At 40.0% G+C, this 21,700-nt stretch overlaps 1 protein-coding gene across 1 annotated transcript in view; it reads left to right on the forward strand.

The window, feature by feature from the left end:
• Window positions 1–731: 731 nt before the first annotated feature.
• plcb1 (phospholipase C beta 1) overlaps window positions 732–21,700 on the forward strand; it is a gene marked incomplete at its 5' end in the record, with an annotated part of 35,658 nt that continues 14,689 nt past the window's right edge. Inside the window, 14 exons of the mRNA XM_079458230.1 lie at window positions 732–830; window positions 3,653–3,730; window positions 8,099–8,167; window positions 13,459–13,599; window positions 13,866–13,945; window positions 14,263–14,316; window positions 14,408–14,483; window positions 16,242–16,342; window positions 16,431–16,597; window positions 17,894–18,040; window positions 19,765–19,922; window positions 20,131–20,213; window positions 20,707–20,791; window positions 20,858–21,044. Of these exons, the coding sequence (XP_079314356.1) occupies window positions 732–830; window positions 3,653–3,730; window positions 8,099–8,167; window positions 13,459–13,599; window positions 13,866–13,945; window positions 14,263–14,316; window positions 14,408–14,483; window positions 16,242–16,342; window positions 16,431–16,597; window positions 17,894–18,040; window positions 19,765–19,922; window positions 20,131–20,213; window positions 20,707–20,791; window positions 20,858–21,044 (1,525 nt within the window). The remainder of the gene's footprint in view (window positions 831–3,652; window positions 3,731–8,098; window positions 8,168–13,458; window positions 13,600–13,865; window positions 13,946–14,262; window positions 14,317–14,407; window positions 14,484–16,241; window positions 16,343–16,430; window positions 16,598–17,893; window positions 18,041–19,764; window positions 19,923–20,130; window positions 20,214–20,706; window positions 20,792–20,857; window positions 21,045–21,700) is intronic.

The following is a 21,700-nucleotide window of genomic DNA, read 5'->3' on the forward strand; positions in this document are numbered from 1 at the left end:
GACAGAACTCATGAGGGGATAAAGTAGCTACAGAAGCCTGTGCGAGAGAAACACGACAAACTGTGAAAAACGATTTTGTCAGCTGAGATACAATACTCATTTTATTCTTAACTGTTTTAATTCACCCTAAATTCTTTGTTTTTATTGTTGTGATCATTTTTATATGATTTTTGAATTGTGTATGAAATGCGCTATAAATAAACTCGCCTTGACTATATATTGGGTAGATGTAGAGAACAGTATCAAACGAATATTTTTCCCGTTATATTATATGTTTTAGTTCTGAACATAGGACTGACACGACCAGAAGAATAAACAGGTGCTTGCTGTCAGGCTTCTTTATGAAATGTTTATGTCAAGAGGTGCGCGCATCTCCATGTGTCCAGCAGGGGAGGGACGCGAGCTCGCGCTAGGAGGCGCTGGATCTCAGTGCGCAAATGAGTCAACGCGTGCGGAGGACGCTCTCAGTCTCTCTCCATCACTGGATGTTCATCTGCTCCGATCACTCCTGAGACACAGGTCTGCGACGTTCAGTCCAGCGAGAGATGATGCGCTTCATCTGCTCATATTCCAATGGCTTCTAAATGAGCAGCCGTGTGCGTAAAGGGCTCCCCATTCACCGGTGTTGTTCTGCTGTCATTCCGTGCGCTCCGCTTTGGCTTCTTTTCGGAGAAGAAAGAGAGAAACTCAGATTATTTTTCAAGCTGTTTTGGGGTAAATGTTGAAGCTGGATGGCTGGCGCTCAGCCTGGCGTTCATGCGCTTCAGCTCAAGCCGGTGTGCGTCTCGGAGAGTCTGAAGCGAGGCAGTAGATTTATGAAATGGGATGAGGTAAGTCACCATCTCTCTCTCTCGATCTCTGTGTGTGTGTGTGTGTGTGTGTGCGCGGGCGTTTGGCGTCTTCAAGTCAGAGAATGTGTACACATGATGCTTCTGCAGTGAAATGCTGCAATGCATGCGGCTTTAGTTCGATTACTTAGACGTTGCATTACTCCCCATGCAGACATCGAGCTGGACAAACAGCGCCAATCCTCGTCAATGCGCGTTTGATTGATCTTCTCATTGATGTGAGCTGATGATTACTGACCGACATCCGCTTTGACTTCTCAAGTCCATCAACGTCTCCTTGAGTAGCACAGACAACACGCACAGTCACATTGAGCATCTGTGCTGTCATGATGCGGAGGCTGATGAAGCTGACATGTGCTGTCATTTATCAACCCATCTACACAGATCTGACTGCACAAACGCGCACAGACGATCACGGACTCGACGTGTTGTTGTGTATTATGAGAATGCGAGTGGTCCAGAGATGGAGACAGAATGTGTCGCATTGTGAATTGAGTGTTACATGAGCTGCACTGACTCACTATAGCGGATGTGTGTGTGTGTGTGTGTGTGTCACCTGTTGGATGAGAGACAGAGAGCGAGAGTTCCTCAACACCGGAGAAAGCCAGAAAAACTCACTTCTGCTGTATGAGCTCTGGATAAAAAGACCCTTCACATAGGATATACATCACAGACAATATTCATATTAGTGAACAGTCAGGACTTTACAGTAACACTCTTAAAAAATTGGTTACATTCTTGATTCAAATTGAGCTGTGAGAAGGAAGATCAAAAAATAAAACCAAAGCTAAATGTTTACTGATGTTGTTGATCAAGGTGCTTGAGAAGTTTCATCTGATGATAAAATGCACTTAAGCACAATATAAATTCTTCCTTTCAAGTCACAAATTCTGTGTGTGAGCATGTATACATGTTCTCATTATAGCATGCTTGTTTGATGGGATTCATTTACATTTGTAAAAGTAACTATAACAGAATGTGAGAATCTCATGTGTTTCAATGGAAGAAGAAAGATCAGACGCTTAAAGGCAAAAACTGAGAATTCTTTCACGGTTTATTCGTCCTCATTTCTTTCCAAACCTGTATGATTGCCTTTCTTCTACATTAGACAAAAGAAGATATTTGGAAGAATGTTGATAATCAAACAACCCTGAACTCCATTATATGAACACAAAACCACTGAGACTTCTCTTGTGTTTCGCTGAAGAAAGGGTTTTGGGGGAATAAAAGATGACAGAATTTGGATTTCCTTTTGATGTTTTTAAACGTCACACCTCTCAGTCTGGTCTCAGACAGTACTCTGCTGTGTACGTTGTGATCACTTGAAATAAATGCATTCAATTCCGAAAAGACTCTAATCCAAACCTTTGTAGCTTAAGCTAAAACCTTGACGTTTGAAGGCTTTTCTCAGCGAACAAAACTGAATATGTTGGCCTGTTGCTATGGCAACTTTCATGCTTTAAATCGCTGTCTTCTTGCTCGCCTTGCATTAGCTAAGACACGCTCCGCCGCCCAACTCAGACGTGCAGTTAGAATGCGACCAGACCCACGCAAGCTCTAAAATAACACAATCACGTACAGATCTGTACTGACTAACAGTCTTGCTTGAGGGGAAAATGCTACCTTTCCTTATCAGCTGAGACTTAAGCATGGCAGCGTGCCTGTTCAAAGGTTCTGTTTCAATAAGAACAGCCGTTAAATCTACAGAACGTGCTCACAGCTTTTGTTCCGCAGGAATATTCTGAATGTGGAGCTGAAATGAATCGTTATAATAAGGAACTCTTATGCAATGTGCCAGTCAAACCCCAAACATGTTTTAAAGTGGATTGCTGCAGAAATCCCTTGTGTCCTTCTTGTGCCAGCCAGAATGACTTTTTCATCTTCTGCTCAGACACACAGATTTTGATTCTGTGACTTTATATAGAAATATGTGTACTCTCTGTTTTCATGTTGTGTGTTGCAGTTTCGTTAAGTTGTACTTTTAGAACATTGGTGAAACAAACAAAGAGTTTGGTTCCAAAATGAGATACTCAAAATCTCAAAAGGAGATACTCAAAATCTCAAAATGAGATACTCAAAATCTCAAAATGAGATACTCAAAATCTCAAAAGGAGATACTCAAAATCTCAAAATGAGATACTCAAAATCTCAAAATGAGATACTCAAAATCTCAAAATGAGATACTCAAAATCTCAAAAGGAGATACTCAAAATCTCAAAATGAGATACTCAAAATCTCAAAAGGAGATACTCAAAATCTCAAAAGGAGATACTCAAAATCTCAAAATGAGATACTCAATATCTCTTCTCATGTTCACTGTACCTGCATATGCAGCAATAGTTCTTCATTTTGAGGTTTCTACATCAACTGCATGATTCCAGAGCCGACCTTTATATTAATAGCTGGGACTTTAACTACTGCGCTTTCAGACATGCGCACATAAACAAAACTGAGAGAAAGCCGGTAAAGGCATTAACATGCAGCGCAAAAACAGAGTAATGGGCAAAAACTATCTCTGCCCCTCGGTTTATGCTCAAGCCGTTTATGAGCTTTCCCCGATAAAAGAAAACCATTTTACACATTTAAATGACCTTACATATATCAGCGTATTAAGCATAATCAGCGTAAGACTGTAGATGTAAACTCACTCATTGTGTCCCAAAATGATTACAGTACTTTAATAAAACCATGGGTTCATTTTCCTAAGGGTTGTGCTGCCTGGCATGTATTCTCTTTAAAAATGTAAAATCTGCATTTAGTTAAACATAATGGTAGCCTACTCAATATTTTATTTTTGCTTCCAGGATTCGTCTACTGTGACTCCGGTGACGTTGCGTGTGGATCCGCAGGGCTTCTTTCTGTACTGGACGGATCAGAATAAGGTAAAACTATTGAAATCAACATGTTATGCATAAAACACGTACTAATGAAAATGATGATGTGTTTGATTTATTTATGTGTTCTGCGCTCGGTGACCCGAGCTGTCAAACTCCTGAACAGATCAGAAAGCTTCAGGCTTCAGGCGCCGTGACATTATATGTGACTCAAAATCGAGAGCATCGCACACATTTGATTCATGGAACGGTGTCAGTTTCTAAATCTGGGGTTGAGGTCTAGCCGCGGGGAATGATATGAAGTGACTCTATTGTCCAGATGGAGCTCTGACAGCCAACTGCTCACATAGCCTCAGAGTTTGGCTCTTCATAAACCTGTGTGTGTGCGTGCGCCACTATAAATCGTTACAACATTTCTAACAAAGCCACAGACGAATTCTTTCCATCCATCCATCCATCCATCTATCTATCTGTTCATTGATGGTTGTGATGCGCGGCAGGTGTTTGGATTGTGTTGAAGTGTAATTGTTCTGAAATGATCCGACTGGAGTTGCGTGTGGGTGAAGTGCAGTACATGAAGTCACAGCGTATTAAAAACACACACAATTATTACTCACCATACTTTACATTTGTGCATTTGGCAGACGCTCTTATCCAAAGCAACTTACATCGCATTGTACTAAACATTTGTTTCTAAGTATGTGCAATCCCCTGGGATCCAACCTACGACCTTGGTGTTGCTAGCGCTGCTCTCTAACCACTGAGAGCTACCTTCACACCAGCCGTGGAATTTCTAAAAGCACAGCCGTGTGTCATTCAAACCGTTGAGCTCTTTTAAAGTGGATGGCATCAGTTTTGGGCGAGTGAAGTGTTCACCTGACATGACATTGATATTGAAAACACTTTCTCAGATTGAATTCATGCCTTTAGATGCCTACAAAACAGAATCTGTTTTAAACTGGACTCATCTAGATAGCAAAGCATTAAAAAAAGGTCCTTTCGTTGTTGACAGTTTTACTGAATTCTTTATTGGCGGTTCATGTTGCAGTGCATGATGGGTAATCGTCTCACCCTCCGGCAGAAGTGTAACACCTTTAGTTTAGGTGCTTTTGTGAGCTGTGAACTAATGTAAGAAATTGCATAAAGTTTCTCAAGACACACCTAGAATTCTAATGTTTCTAATCCAGAATGAAAATGTCTTGAGGATCATTTACTCAACAATAAAACAAGTCACTGGTTTTTGCACGCAATATGAAATCCTGTAAAACGAAACATTCTGAACTTTGCTTTCTATAGCATCTTAGTTTTTCAACAGTTGTCTCGTGTGTTTATTTTATCATGCGACACATCCAAGACGAAAATTAAAACTGAGATCTAACAATAAGTCAATAAAAAAAGATAATTCAATCACAAGAAAGTGATGTTTTCCACTTTCAGAAAGTGAACTCAACAGGAAGTGATGTCATATAAGATCAGAGTTACATAAGAAAATCAATCGTGATTCAGTCACTTGATTCAAATGTATTCCAGTAAACTTCATGAGGACAGCGGGATATCTGTGAATAATATTAGAATAATATCACGAGTGGGACTCGATGATTCCAGATGGTATTGAATAAACCGTCGCTAATTGGGACTGTAAGTGTCTTACAAGAGCAGCAAACAATGACAATGACGGATGAATCTGATAAAACACGTCTCATCTAACATCAAAAAGATTCAAAGGTAAAAAGCAATGATATTTTCTGCTTTTAAACCCCCTAATAAATACATTTTGTTCACATACTGTAGTAAATGAGGGGAGATGTGCCTTATGCCTTGTTTACTCAATCGTTACAGTTTTTTTTCACATTGTATTCCAATGCCTTTTATATTGTAATTATGTTAATCCACATAACTAAAATGCAACACATCTCAATACAGTATTTTTCAGTACTGTTTATTGTAAGTCGAATCTTCTTGATGCAATTGTAATTGCTTATTTCCTTTGGATTTTGGAGGAAACGTGGATTAAATGTTCATTAAAGGCTCGAGCCCTTTTAAAGTTTAACTCTGAATATTTGTCCATGATCATCTACTGATAGAATCAATGAAGTCAATGAATACAGTGAATATCATAAAATACACACGAGACATTCCGGTAGAGCCGCTGCTGGCCAATAGTAATATAATAGCCTCCTGTATTGTTATGCAAAGCAAGCGTCTTTTGAATCAATACACGAGAGGCTATATTTAGAAACACCGCAGGCCAGTGAACCACGAGAAAAACACGACAGTCGCTTACAACCGCCACCAGTATTAATATTCTAGCACATTTGTGCCGTTTGATGATATAGTCTCAGTGGATTTACCACAGAAGCAGACGTCTGCGCACACTGACTGCAGAATCTGCACAATGATTTCAAGGAGGCCTGATGCATGTCTTGAAATTGCTTTAACCCGACTCACCTTCATGGACCACCACCCCCTGTTGCCATGGAGCTGATGAAGCGCTTACAACATACTTCAGTTTTCATAGTGGAACTGGCTTATAGAGAGAGGGAGAGAGAGATGACAAATGCTTTCATTATTCAGATGCCCGTGATCTGTTATTTGCCATTATTCGAAACATCAGAAGGTCACATCAGGAATGAAAACGACTCTGTTAGTTTCACCTTGAATGTTACAAAGAACGCAGAGGAAAATGTTCTTGCTCACATGTTTCTCTTTCTTATTTCTCAGATGTGTTTCATTTAAGTATCAACTTAGTTTCTTCTAAAATTACTCATCAGACAAAATAAAAGGAGAATGAAATGATATTGTGATTGTCTGGAGGTGTAAATGAATGTAGATCGCAGAGGTCAGATAATCTGGATTTCAGTAAATGTGATGAGAAATGTTTGATATTGAGATCTTCATTAATATTGACTTTTGATGGCAGACGAGACAAATCTGATCTCAGTTTGACACACTGTTGACGTCTCTTCTCAAACTCTCATGACAGACACATTTCTGACTCTGAGACGCACATGAGACTTCAGCAAATGTCACAACTACAATTAATGTTTATAAGGTATTTCATAGGTGTCGTTCTCTGTGATGGCATTTTTCAAACCGAACCCTGCGCATGCGCTTAAGCCGATTACAATGTATTTACCTCAATAAAACACCTGTAAGAGAAGATAGCCTTGGTCATAATAACTTCATTTTTTATATAGCGCCGTTAAAGCAGCTTCTCAAGGCAACAGAAAACTAAACACACCTTCATTTATTTGCCTTGGATTTGAGCAAGGGTGCGCCTGTTTTGCGCATTTTTCTACATGGAATCAGAGCGACAAATGAATGGTAATACGATGTTTCCAGATTTTAAAATAGTCCTGATAAATACTGTTTGCAAGTAGCTGAAAGCTCTGTAAGTGAACAAATAGTAACTGTGTGTTCAAACCAGATGCGAATGAAGCGTTAAACGCGAGTGATTTACATGTTAGGTCAATGCAAAAAGACGCGATAGACATTCTGTAGCGTGATTCGGCGCTAATTGAGCGAATTGAAAAATTTGAACTTTGCCGGATATTTATGCCATGTTAACCAATCAGGAGCTTGCGCTAGTGATTATGACATAGTGAGCGGAGGCAACATTTCTTTCAGACATTTGCTATCTAGCAATAGCGTGACGTAAATAAAAATGATTGACATGATTTCACCAGCTGATGTCAGATGTGACTCAAACGGTCAGACGTTTATTGTTTGTAAACAGTTTGGGAGACATGTGATATACTGTATATAGTACAATTTCATTTCAGACATTAGAATCACACACACACACATTATACATTACAGTCACTAACTCACACACACAATAAACACAGAAAGTGTATTGATTCAAAAGTGAATGTTTATAGATTTTTGATTGACAGAATTAAATGTTATCCAGGTGGACGGAGGTGGATCAGAGAATTTAAGGACATTCTATATTTATCCTCAAATCATTTCCAGTGTTTAACAAATGTGTATAAACAGCAAGCGGCTCTTTCTTTGTTCGGCTCAGTCGTGCCACAAGATCGCCGTCAGCTGTGGTTTGGTCTGCAGCTGTCAGAAGTCATATCAGTCATCCCTTGCATTACACATGCAGACGCAAATACTGCGGTGTCCACGCCGACATCATTTCCATACCAATGTGATTCACAACATGTTTTTCTTGAACATGCATGAATGTTTACTATTTAGCCGTTGCATCTGCTTAATTATTCATTCTGTATTTTCCCTAAATGTTTTCTCTGTCAACAGCTCCTGTGTCGTCCCCACGTGATGTCTGAATGGCTTTTGTGATATTTAAAAGTGTATCGATTGATTCCGGCGTGACATTGTTTTTATCACGCAGTGTGTGACATTTATATTGAGCTGTGAAATGAATGCACATGCCCCTCCCTCTTTCAGGAGACCGACCTATTGGACATCACCTACATCAAAGATGCAAGAACAGGCAAATGCACCAAAACCCCAAAGGTAAGACAGACTGTCCGGTCCATCATGACGTGATTAAGCCCAAACTAAAAATCACAAAGCTCTGTTATGTATCTTTGACTGCTATAAAATGTGGGTGTAGTTCTCTTCCTTTTTGAAGACTTTCACTGAAATCCCTGTGAATAAAATAAATGTTATTTTGTGATTCCTGTCGCTCTCAGCTTCTCTTACTGTGTGTGTTTGGTTTCTTCTGTTTTTAAGTTTGTCCTTGTGAGGTGGGGAGGTTTAGTGTGTTTCTGTTGTTGTACAGTATATAGGTTAATAGCTCAGGTGGGTGATAAGTATCTCTCTATGAGGGTAATGGTCTGTTACAGGCACACAGACATCTGTAGTCATGCTAAATCGAGACCAGCGTGATCTAAATCTGGAGCCTGTGGGCCGGGGGTCTGCCAGGTGAACTCTTTCCCACGCATAGTGACACGATACACGTCTCAATCATGTGAGAATATCAGTGCACAGATACAGGAGAACCAGGACAGAGTCCATGTGTGTTGTGTGTTTAATGCAGTGCATTCAGATGGAGAAATCAACTGAGGATAAAGAGGATCTGTCCTCATTGACGGAAGTGTGTTCTGATAAAGAAACCTTTTCTACAGCATTTAGTAGTTTAGATATTCTTTTTTCCAGTTTTCCAATTTAGATTTTTAACATATAAAATTGTATGTAAAAAGTTATTTACATTTAGTCATTTAGCAGACGCTGTAATCCAAAGCGAATAACATATGAGGTGAACAATGGCAGCAAAAGTTAAGATAAAGTAAGGGATAATGTACAGGCGGTTGTTATGGCAGAAATAACCCCTTCAGTGAGACACAAGACCCTCCACTTCACGTCCTGATCACACTGAAGGGCTTATTTCTGCCATAACAACCGGCTGCTTGTACATTATCCCTCTTATTACACGACTACTGGCCACATGAGATAAAAACAGGACATGAAATGGGAATTTGAAATATTTAATCAGCTAATTTTTACTGAATGCAAACCTTCCGCCAGGAAAAGCTGTTTACTTTCAGTTTTAAGTTAAGAAGCGACATTCAAATGTCACGAACAGGCAAAATGGTTTAATCATTTGTAAATATAATGTCATATATGTTATTAAAAGACATGTTTATATCAAAATGATTTGCTGCATCTGGGTTACCGTGTGTTATTCGTTTTGAGAGGTTGTTATCTGGGAATAATGAACCTGCACATATCGTGACTGGCCAATCAGAATCAAGCATTCCAACGAGCCGTGTAATAAGCTAAATGAATGAATGCTTTAGTAATATTGTTCAGTGTTATTTCATGTTATTGCATTGTTTAATGCTGGGTTCACACCAAACGCGAACAATCGCATTCCATGCTCTTTATTACTCGCGGTAAAAGTTTGTCATTTTCGCGTGAGTGATGAGATCTGACAAATATTTAAAACCTTCACGAAAGATGAGATTGAGCGCTGGATTTGTGTCTTTGCATTGAGTTTGTATGTCATTTTCTGGCACAAAACACTTAATTCACGTTTGGTGTGAACCCCCTATAACATATGAAACACGATTGCACATTTCATTTGAAAACAATCATGATTACGATGAAAATCTGAAATAAAGAGAACGCAGGACCTGCATGAGTTTTGCTCATTTAGTAAGACTGGTTGGCTATTTTGTGCTGAAAAGTTAGTTAAAATTATTTTTTAAATATCTAATATTAGAACTTTCATCTGTTGTTTGTAAAGTGTTAAAGACACGTAAAGCTATGGTAGGCCTACAGGAGAGTATTTGATTCAAAAATGTAAGTTAATATTTTGTGGCTCTTTTTTGGCGCCTGTATTCCCCTATACAAGCCAATGGCCCCTTTATAGATTTTTTGTCTGGAGCCCTGAGAGGTCAAATCCATTTATAAAGACAGAGAATGAGATGCTGAGTCATGTTAAAGATGTCATAAAGGATCGTTGCCAAAATGAAAGATTGGCCCTCAATAAAACTGAACAGATGAAGCCCGTCAGAGAAATGCAAATAACGCTTCTGACAGATATCTTGATCTATATTAAAGCCGTGTGTTTCACTGATGTGTTTCTGTAGAGATGCATATGATTCCTTGAGCGACATTGAGATGATGTCTTTTCTCTCATGTCTCGTTGGAGCAATGACAAACTCCAATCTGAGTTTTTTCGTCGCATCCTAATTGCAGGTTGTTAGATTTTACTGGTTTATGAACGGAAAGCAATAAGAATGAGATTTTAATGGCTTTTACGCTGAGACCGTGCAGAAATATCCGGCTGATTTTGTAATGAAAAGAATATTAATTGAAAAGAAAATTGCATTTCTTTGTGCTTATAATGCAATGGCAGATAAATGAAGAATAGAAAGATGAATCCGTCATCTTATCGGCAACACTTTCCTCCTCATCTTTAACTCGTTCAGTGTGCTCCTGATGTCTTGTTAAAGATGAGAGAAGGACAAACTGTTCATTGTTCGTGACATTGAAAAATGTGAAGATCATTAGACGTTTATGAGTGATTCATGTTAAAATTGTTGCAGTAGCAAAGGATTGTTTATGTGTGTTCATCTGTGATGCTGCTCATAAAAAAGTTTCAGTCTATTTGCTAAAATTGAAAAGTAGAGAAGAGCTGAAAAACGTCTGTATTTTTGTTTTCTTTGATTGCGGTTGCGTTAAAGAACGCAACAAATCCTAAAAAAGCACGTTGAGGGAGTTGAGTGAGCTCTGGTGCTGGTTTGGTTAAATACATCGAGGTCTTGATGCATGTTGCCATAGAAACTCTAGTGGAAAAGCTGCCAAAGGCACCGGAGTTAATGAGGTTGCCAGAAAGGACAGCCAACATGGCGAAGAGCCCGACGGAGGACAAAGTGACGGCGGTGACATGGGTTTCTGGAGCCCTGTGGCCAGTCAGCGCTGACTCATGTGATTCTAAAGCCATCAGAATAATAAATATATGAGCTCAGAGCCATTTGACTAAATGTTTTGCATTTCAACAAATCCCATTGGGGTCGACTCTTTTGACTCAGAAACCACACAGAACATATTATCAACCGCATAGCAATGACCTGGCAACCATCCACAATACCCTAGCAACCGCATAGCAATGTGCTGTAAACCCTCACGAAGCTCAAGTGCCTCTTGTATTTTCTTCCCAAATCAAGAGTTTGTGGAAGATAAAATGATATTTGAGTTCTGTGTTTTCATTTGAACGAGTCGGCAGTGCGTGAATATTATTTTATCACAAGCGGCACTGAATTCCAAAAGACAAAGCGAGAAATGCCAAGGTCTGTGGTTTTGTCCGCGGTGTGTGTAATGTATGCAGGTTTGCTGATAAATCTAAATGCAATTTATTTCCCTCACCAGGACCTTTCATTCCCCACTGCCTGTTCACCATACAATCAAAAGGAGATTTGCATGAAACATACAAACACAAGAGATAATATCTGTATTCAAGAGCTTGACAGCTGAAGGATGAGTTTAAAAACGGGTGATAAATCAGAGACCCACGCCCTCTTTCCGGACACACCAGTAGACCTATTGACATCTTTGTAATGATTTAGAAAGCTTGTTAACATTCTGAACACGGTTGACATCGTGTGACGCTTAAAGTCCCTGTGAACCGGAAGTTGTGATCGTTTTTACTTCCGTATTTTGTCGCATTTCCGAGTGAAATGGAATTTCTAATGAGAAAACTAGTGGCTTTGTCTTTCTCAGCCGCTGCGTCTTGAAATGTAACTGACAGCAGACTGACAGTTGAAAGGGAGGAGTTAACAGATGCTCCGCCCAAGCCGTCTAACATACGTCATTTGAGATGGATAGTCACTAGAGGACGGAAGTGCATTTGCAGATTTTAAGTAAAGAATATGAGGGCACAGAAATTATAAAAAGAGAAAGACCCACAGTGATAAACTATTTACAATAAACGCTGCAATATTTGATAAAAATAGGAATTGTCATACATTGTCATGTATTTCACTGGGACTTTAATGGCTTTTGCTGGTGCAAACATGAGCCCGGTACAGTATGAAACATGAAACAAGAAGACTGGAGTTTAGTTCAGGTTGTGTTGAGCTGTAATAATTGTGCACATCTGTCCGCTTCACACATAACTTCCCTTTTAAAGAGTCACTTTAATATTCAATAACGCCATGTATTATTCAGATGATATTCAGAGCTACACACAGCATCTTTCACTAATGAAGCTGTCTCATTTGTCATGCTGTTGCTGGAAACGGCTTTAAATGAAAGTGCAGCAGTGGTCTGTGGCCTCTGAAACATGACTCGCACACATCTCGTTCTGACTCTCACACAACATATCATATATGACATCATCATCGCCTCGTATCTATCGTAGACCAAACTGCTGTGTCAAGTTAGTATGGAGGCGTCTTAAAGTCAACCACTGACCCTACTAACTGTCTTGTCTTTAGTGTCTTTTTTCTGGTGGATGATAGACAGTTATTGTGTGAAGATCTTTCTGCTTTTTGTGCTGCATGGAAAGAAAAACACCTCACGGCTGCGATTGTGTTTGTTCATTTGCATTTACACATTTGGTGGACGCTTTTAATCAGAGCGATTTACATTGTTTCCCCCTGGGATGGAACCCGTGACCTCTAACCTTGGGATGGAACCCTCTTACCACTGAGCTACTGGAAAGCATCTGAATGAATATTGCGTTTCATAGATCGTTCTTTTCTCTGCTGTATTTAAACATTACAAACACAGTTCAGGTGTTTCTCACTGAAAAGATTGATAGATGTGAAACGATATGTGTAGTTGACATACAGGTGTCCAACACTGAGACATTTCTCAAAATACCTTCCACTAAGGAAAAGAAAGTATTTTTGGTTGAATTGCTAAAAAAGCATTGAACACAAATTCTATCACACTATTTCACCAAATATTGTGTGTTTTCTGAATATCCTGTAGTCTCTCGAACAGATAAAAACATGTGCTCATTTGCACACAGAACTTGCAGAAATGTCCTTGAGATGTTTATTTGCAAGAAATAGTTTGAATATGAAACTATAAGTTTACTTTCCAAAGAGTTTTCTCATTTATTAGGTATTTTTATATTGAACTGATTGTAGCCAAACCCTGAAAGCATATGTTTTATTATCAGTCTCAGATCAGTTTATGTCCTCCGAACATGAAATTTCTGGCTCTGGGGAGATGAAATGTTTTTCATGGTCTTCAGGTGCTTAGCAGCTTAGAGAGACTTTTTAGCATACAGATAAAGTGCTTGTGGGTGAAAGAGGCTTTACAGGATTATTTCTCTCTCTCTCTCTCAGGAGGCGAAGCTTCGAGAGCTTCTGGATGTGGGGAATCTTGTGGGACGGATAGAGAACAGAATGTTAACCGTGGTGACGGGTCCAGACATGGTCAATATCCAGTACCTGAACTTCATGGCCTTCCAGGAGGACGTGGCCAGGGTATTTCAATGAGTTCATGTTTTTATCATATAAACATTCACAAACACTGTGATGTAATTGTGTTCATTTCTCTCAAATTCTACTGTTATTGAAGCACGGAGAAGCATCGAAAATATTAGGATATTTGTAAAATCTATGTTTTGAATTATACAAATTGTTCATGAAAAATCTGAATGATTTGATGAAAACAAAATAGCTGTGTGTTTGTTGAGAATCGATGTTAGCGTCGAGCAGATTTAATGTGAACTCTGGTGTGTGTGTCACAGGAGTGGGCAGATGAGCTTTTCAGTCTGGCGTCCAACCTACTCGCTCAAAACATGGGCAAAGAATCATGTCTGGAGAAAGCGTAAGGACCTGCATGAGATTCACACGCTTACATCCCATAAATAAAGTCATGTTTGCTGAATCACCACAAATGCATGAGCATGTTTTCTGACGGGTATTTCTCACGCCCTGAACGTGTGCTCGAAATCTTCAGGATGTTATTTCGAGAAATCATATGTACAGTGTAAAGTCAAATCGTTTTATATCATTGGACACAAACTTGGAACTTTTACATAGTTCTTTTACATAGAACTTTTACACGTAAAAGTTCCAAGTTTGTGTCCAATGATATAAAACGATTGTGACACATGTGACATTGATGAAACATTTTTTTATCAGTTACACGAGACTCAAGCTGCAGACCAATCAGGAGGCTCGAATCCCTGTGAAAAAGTAAGTGATTGCAACCGATTCATTCCGTTGATCACAAATTGTATCTTTAACAGATATTATTCTCTGAAACGTGTCTTTGCGTTTTCTGCAGCATCTTCCGTATGTTTTCTGCCGATCGGAAGCGAGTGGAGACGGCACTGGAGACCTGTAACCTCCCGTCCGGCCGGGTGAGCATATGTTCTGATAATGACTCCAGACAACCTGCAGGCAGACAGGAAGACTCATGATTCAACAAGAAGTGACCATTAGACCAAAAGAAAAATCACAGATGACATCTCCTCATCAGTGAGATTCAATAGAGAACAAATAGAAACGTTTGCTCATTTGTTACGCTTTCATTTGAAACTGAACTGAAACACAACTGAGAACGCAACCATCAGATCTCTTGAGCTATAAAAAACATCTGGGACAACTTTTGGCGCAATGTGGCGTCAGGTGCGACACAAGTGTTCATTTTTGCGTTCTGCGCCACGTTGTTTAAATAGCAAATGTATTTGCGCCTATGGGCACACTGGTCTGAGAACGAGGTGTGTTCAGGCACATTGTTGGGGCGTTGCTATTTTATGCCACTGACCAATTGAAACGACGGGCGGTTATGATTTTGGTTATTTAAAGAGTCTGTTAATAATATGCGTCTATAGGCAAGTGCACAGTGTGCCTACATTCTGCGTATTACACACAGAGGGATGCGTAGCAGCACACAAACATGCAAAATATGAAAAATGAATGGACTACAATGTAAAAGATAAATATATATATCCTACTTGTACTGTAGATGGTCTGAAGATGCGTTTCCTCTCTGGCAAAGCATCCAGTCTATGCTCTTGCAAATTCTGCAATGTAAATAGCGAATCCGCCATGGCACAGCTCAACTGGCTCTTAAAGGGAATGGGAGATGAGACTCATCAATAACTGTCAAAATCCTGTTCCAATTCTCAAGAACAGAGAACGCATGAAAGTACCCGGATGGGTTCTCGATATCAAGGATGCATCGAATGCAGCCTTACACGTTTACGGAAGTACGTCTAACTTGAAGTCGCAGAAGTTACTACAGCACGTCCATCCAAGTTCGTTCTTCCGAGGTGCCCGAAGACTGGCCTCCACAAGAGCACAAGCCCGTTCTTTGCTTTCTTAGAATTGAGAAATGGCCACTGATTGCTTCAATGCACGTTTTGCCCAAAACACACCCATGACTCATTAAGAGTATAGGGACAAACCTTTTAGACCATGTGGCTGGCACGCTGACCCTTTTTTCTCGTCCTTAAACTAGGAGCAGTGGATTCGGACATGCCCTAAGTGCACTTGCGCCCTGCGCTTTAGACCATTCGTTTCGATCGTTAAAATAGAGCCCATAAGAAATAACATCCGTGGTCTTTGTATGTCAGTGAGTGAGTGTAAGGTGGAGCGGTGTGAGCACACAGATGATGATGATGATGATAAAAGGTCTCTGGAGGGAGTTGTTGTGTCGGGGGAGTTAATGAGAAATAATCATGTGCTGTTCTCTCTGTTCTTCACCTCTGACTCACTCAAAGCGTTCAATGCTTTCATGTTTTCTGCTTTTATATTTTCACCACTAAAGCATTCATCAGCCTTAGATGCTTCCTCTGCCTTTCACACTGACTGTCTCGCTTGAATAATTTCAATATCTGACAGCAGTAATGTTTGCTCTCAGATGGCTTCACGCATTTATTGGGTTTGTCCATTGATTCTCTTCTGGGCTGTAACATTTGAGTTGTTATTAACAGGAGGCACGCGTTGTTAAAGAACAGTAGCCTCTTCTGTTTTATAGTTCCTCCTCAGGGAGGTTTTGAATGATGGATTGATCCAGCGTTTGGTGGATTTGTCAGTGTTCAGCTCACAAATATTGTGGTAGGATGTAAGAATAACTATGAATGTACGTTATTTGTGTTTCTCTGTCGTTGCAGAACGACTCCATCCCTCTGGAGGATTTAACCCCTGAGGTTTATAAATCATTCATCAATAACCTCTGTCCACGACCTGACATCAACCAGATCATCACTGATCTGTAAGTCTTCATCGCTGTTTTCTGTTTCATCTGGTGGTGTAATCTTGTAGAATACGTACTGTTTGACTGCATCTCTCTCTCTCTCCAGTGGTGCAAAGAGCAGAAACTGTCTGACTCTGGATCAGATGACTGACTTCATCAATAGCAAACAGAGAGATCCACGGCTCAATGAGATCTTGTACCCGCCGCTGAAGCCTGAACAAACTCAACTGCTCATGGAGAAGTTTGAGCCCAACCCGGGAATGATTGAGAAAGGTCTGTGTGGCATGATAACACTCCAAACCCCACTGAGCTGTCTCTGTAGGCAGTATTTTAAAGAGTACATACACGAGTTCAGTGCGTAATGTTGCCGTGTGTGAATGTAAGCAGTCTGCCAAGTCGAATCTTATTGTTGGTTTTGTTTTTATTGTAAAATATTTTCATCCTTTGTCGTATAGTGTCATTGCCATGGCAACAGTTAGTCCTGAGACGCTGCAGGCGAGTGGATTTATTTATATATCTGTGAGAGCACAAGGCTCCACGGGCGAACTGGAGATCAGGTCACTGGATGATAATGTGCGGGAGGCCGTTCTCTCGTGACAGCTGATTTATTACACACATTAGGAGCAGAAAGAGCGCTGATAGGCACTGATAAAGATGATCAGTGGTCTCTTTACATCGCCCGTCCGCTGTGACACCTTCACTTCAGACTCTATTCGGTTCGAAAGACGGGCCGAGGACACTCAGATTCATGACAAACCATCAAAGTGTGTTTAGCTCGGTGGCCGGCACAGAGCGACAGAGCACTTGAGATTATTTGACTTTGTTAAGAGCCGCACACGGTCTTGTGTCCTGTGTTTGTTCTTTTCTTTCTCCCTTTAACCTGACAAGACAATTGCTGAAGATCCGCCAGCGGCTGTAATTGTGGTCTTTATAAAGCGTCGACTCGGGGACAGTGAAGGTGGTCTGTGTTATTTTAGAGTTTAAATCAAAGGTTCTTTGCTCTGGAATGACAGAAATGGTGACGGTGCGAGCTGTGGAACGTTTCGTCGAGGCGTGTCGGTGTCGTTCTCAAACAGGGCCGCGGTTAATTACCTCTGGAGCTCTGAGATGAACAATGACTTTAATTAATGTAAAGTGTGGGTGAGAGTGAGTCACAGGGGACGCCCGTACCCAAGCGTCTCTCCATGCCACACCGCTGTTTAAAGAGTCTGAATCCTGCAAGCTGGAGCTTTATCTCAAGTTGGTTGGCAGTTGTCGTGTTCATTTACTCAAGTTGTTACGTCAGGTGCAAAAAAAGATCTGGTTTTCTGTCCTCATTAATGCTTCATTCAAGTTGTGTATAGTATCACATGGTATATATTATACTGTATAAACAAAAAACTTAAAAACAAAACACTTTAACTTTTGTGATGTGACGCATTTCTGAGTCCAACAGAATACCTGTTGGGAATTATTGTGAGGCAGAACTTTCTTTTAGACTTGCTTTCCTCTGTCATACGATATTTGTGTAGAATGCAAAAAGCTGAGAAAAAGAATTTGATGTTGACTTGTGTGTTATCTGTGTGACAGGGCTGATCTCTGTGGAGGGCTTCACGAGGTATCTGATCAGTGAAGAGAACAGCGTCATTCCTCCAGAAAAACTGGACCAGAGTGAAGACATGAGCTTCCCCCTCTCACATTACTTCATCAACTCATCACACAACACATATCTCACAGGTAACACAACACACGGAACGCAGGCACAGCTGGGTAGATTACTTTACTGATTACAGATTACATGACAAAATTTATAGTTAGTGATGTAATCTTTAGATTTTGGTTATGTAATCGGATTACATTTAGATTACGTTTGATTTAAATCTCATTTAATGTAACATGTTGTATATTGATGCAGGATCATTTTGTACTATTTTGACAGACACAACGAGGAAAAATATTGATCGCTATTAACAAACCATTAACTACAACTTTCCCCCCAATAAACTCTTAATTTGTTGCTTATTTATTTAGGTTTAGGTATTGGGTAGGATCAGGGAAATAGAATATGGTCATGCAGACTATGTGCTTTATAAGTACTAATAAACAGCCAATATGCCAATTATAGGCATGCTTATAACAACTAGTTAATAGTGAGAATTACCCCCATACTTAAATATTCTTTTCTTAATCGCCAACTAGGGCATCAACATCTTTTTAAAGTGCAGTACGGAAAAAACACTAACACTTATATAACTACATTGCAAAAATGACATTCTTACTAAGCAGAGTTTCCTTAAAAATGAAAGGGTGTCTATAAGGGCTGCCACAAAGATCAAACCCCTCTCTGCCGGAAAAAGCTTGAAGAATCACAAATATGATATTAGTATGAGTGGTAGGTATGTTTATTGTAAAAAATGATTTAATGTAGTGAAATCCACTGAACTGTAAACAAATTTCTGCCATTCTGTGAATAATACGTAATCATGTAATCCAAAAGATAAGTCTGATTACGATTATTTGAAAATATAGTTTATTATAATTACAAGTACTTGATAATTGGAATCTGATTACGTCATCCAGATTACTTGACAAAGAGAAATAAAACGTATCATTAAAATGCAAATGATTTAAGATCAAAAATATTACTTTCGATTTTAAGAAACAATAAAACTGTCAGTATATACTGTCAGAAAGAATAAGAATAGAAGTGCAGTTGATGTAAACCAGCACAGTGCTCAGCGTGTAAATGCACAGCTAAATAAGTGTGTTTTGAATCTGGATTTAAAACTAGCTGCTGTTGGTGAACATCTGATGTCTTCTGGAAGCAGATTCCAGCTACGGGTGGCGTAATGGCTAAATGCTGACTCGCCTTGTTTCGACTGAACCCTTGTTATCTCTAACCGACTTGATCCTAATGATCTGAGAAGTCTGTTTGGTTTATATTCAATAAGCATATCTGAATGTATTTAGGTCCTAGACCATTGAGTGATTTAGAGACAATGAATAATGCTTTGAAGTCGATTCCAAAAGTACCTGGTAACCAGTGTAAGGACCTGATGTGCTCAGATTTTTTGGTTCCGGTCAGAATCCTGGCAGCAACGTCGTGTATGAGCTGCAGCTGTCTGATAGTCCATTACAGTAATCCATCCTGCTGGTGGTGTAACACAACAACACAATGATAACACAACACATATCTTATCTAACAGATGACCCAAAAACACAAAGCACACCTCATAGGTAACTTAACACACAATGAATAAGCATATGCAAAAAGATAAATATTTAATTTGAAATGTTCACATGAACAAAGAAGAAAGTGAAAATCAAAAGTGAAAGAATAGAAAAAACATGAACAGTAACCGATGTAACAAAAACGTGAAAAGTCTTGTCAGAAAAGATAAGTGCATATGCAGTAAACTTCTGTTGTGCTAACCATACTGTATGTGTTGTGTGTGTGTTAGCGGGTCAGCTGGCAGGGAACTCTTCCGTTGAGATGTATCGTCAGACTATGTTGTCTGGTTGTCGTTGTGTGGAGTTGGACTGTTGGAAGGGTCGTACCGCAGAGGAAGAGCCCGTCATCACACACGGATTCACCATGACATCTGAAATCTCCTTCAAGGTGAACCGCAGCACACACACACACACACACACAAGAGCACTGCAGTGTACCTGAATACATAAACAAATCTACAGTTTACTACAGTAAATCGTAAAGTAAACTACAGTTTTTTTCACGTGTGGAACAAACAGAAAATGATTAAACAGTGAAAAGAATAAAAGTATGTTATTTAATCAAACATAGCGATAATATGTTTGTTTCTTTTCAGGAAGTGATTGAAGCCATCGCCGAGTGTGCTTTCAAAACCTCTCCCTTCCCCATCATTCTGTCCTTCGAGAATCACGTGGACTCGTAAGTCTCCTGCGCTGGCGGCCGGTGCAGCGTCTGATCCTCACAGTCGACCGCAGCTATGGCAACAGAAGAGAAGCGATTACAGCGTCTCTGAAACGCATCATTAATCTGCAGTCATCGCTGTGAGGCGTCACACGTCGTGCCTGCTTCATTTCATGCCTGAAATCAAAGATGACACGATGCGTGCCGTCGGCCAATTTCATTTGAATAACATCACAGGCAGATTCCTGGAAACACATGCACACAGATGTCACAACACACTGCAAAGATATCAATACAATGTTGTGTTGAGAGATGAAAATGCATAAGATATTTTTTCATAAGCTTATTTTTTCTATTGGAAATACATATTATAAATGTAAAATCTACTAAATATTAAACATAATTGCAAGATTTGACATTTCCTGCCCTGATTTATCTTGTTTATTGGTAAATAATTCAGTTGTTGAGTTTTTTATCGCATCAGCGCTTGTTTTTCTGTTGTGTGTCACAGTCCCAAGCAGCAGGCCAAGATGGCAGAATATTGCAGATCGATATTTGGAGACGCTCTTCTGACTGAACCCCTGGAGAAATATCCTGTGAGTTCACTGATCTCATATTCTCATCTCGGTCTCACCAGTTTCTCATCGCAGCTTGTGTTGTAGCTGGAGTCGGGTGTTCCTCTGCCGAGTCCTCAAGAGCTTGTGGGAAAAATTCTCATTAAAAACAAGAAATCTCACCCCAAACCGTCAGATGGAAGCACAAAGAAGAAGCTGTCCGAGCAGGCGTCCAACACTAACAGTGATTCCTCCAGCGTGTTTGAACCCTCGTCACCCTGCGCTGGACCTGCAGGTATTACATTTACATTGAGTCATTTAGCAGACGCGTTTACAGAGATTTCAGGGAGCCATAAGCGATATGTCATACAGGAGCAATAGTACAATAGGTGCTAATACAAAGTTACTTGTTTCAACAAAAGCTAGAGAAAGAGTTAGTGTTTTTCTTTTTTTTCATTTGTCTGTCAAGTATTCACAGAAGAGATGGGTTTTAAGTTTGAAGGTTGTGAGAGATTTGGTTTACCGGACCGAGTTAGGAATAAAGTTGTGAAGGAGATTGAGCAGGAAAGTGATTGACTTGGCTGAACGCAGGGTTCTTGATGGGGTGTAGGAGTGTAGTAGGGTGTGAAAGTATGCCGGTGCAGATCCAGTGATAGTCCTGTATGCAAACATCAGTGATTTTATTCTGATCCGGTCTTCAACCGGTAGCCAGTGAGAGAAATGAAAAGGAGTGTCACATGAGCCCTTTTGGGCTGTTGGAAGATAAGGCGTGCTGCTGTGTTTTGAACCAGCTGAAGTGGTTTGATAGCCTTTGCAGAAAGACCAGCAAGGAGAACATCGCAGTAGTCCAACCTTGAGTTGACCAGGGCCTGGACAAGGAGTTGTCCCAAGGATGTCGTGTAAATTGAAAAAAGCAGCGGTCCGAGCACCGATCCCTGAGGGACCCCAGTG

The sequence above is a fragment of the Barbatula barbatula genome (assembly GCF_947034865.1).
Source record: "Barbatula barbatula genome assembly, chromosome: 6".
Taxonomy (NCBI): Eukaryota; Metazoa; Chordata; class Actinopteri; order Cypriniformes; family Nemacheilidae; genus Barbatula; species Barbatula barbatula.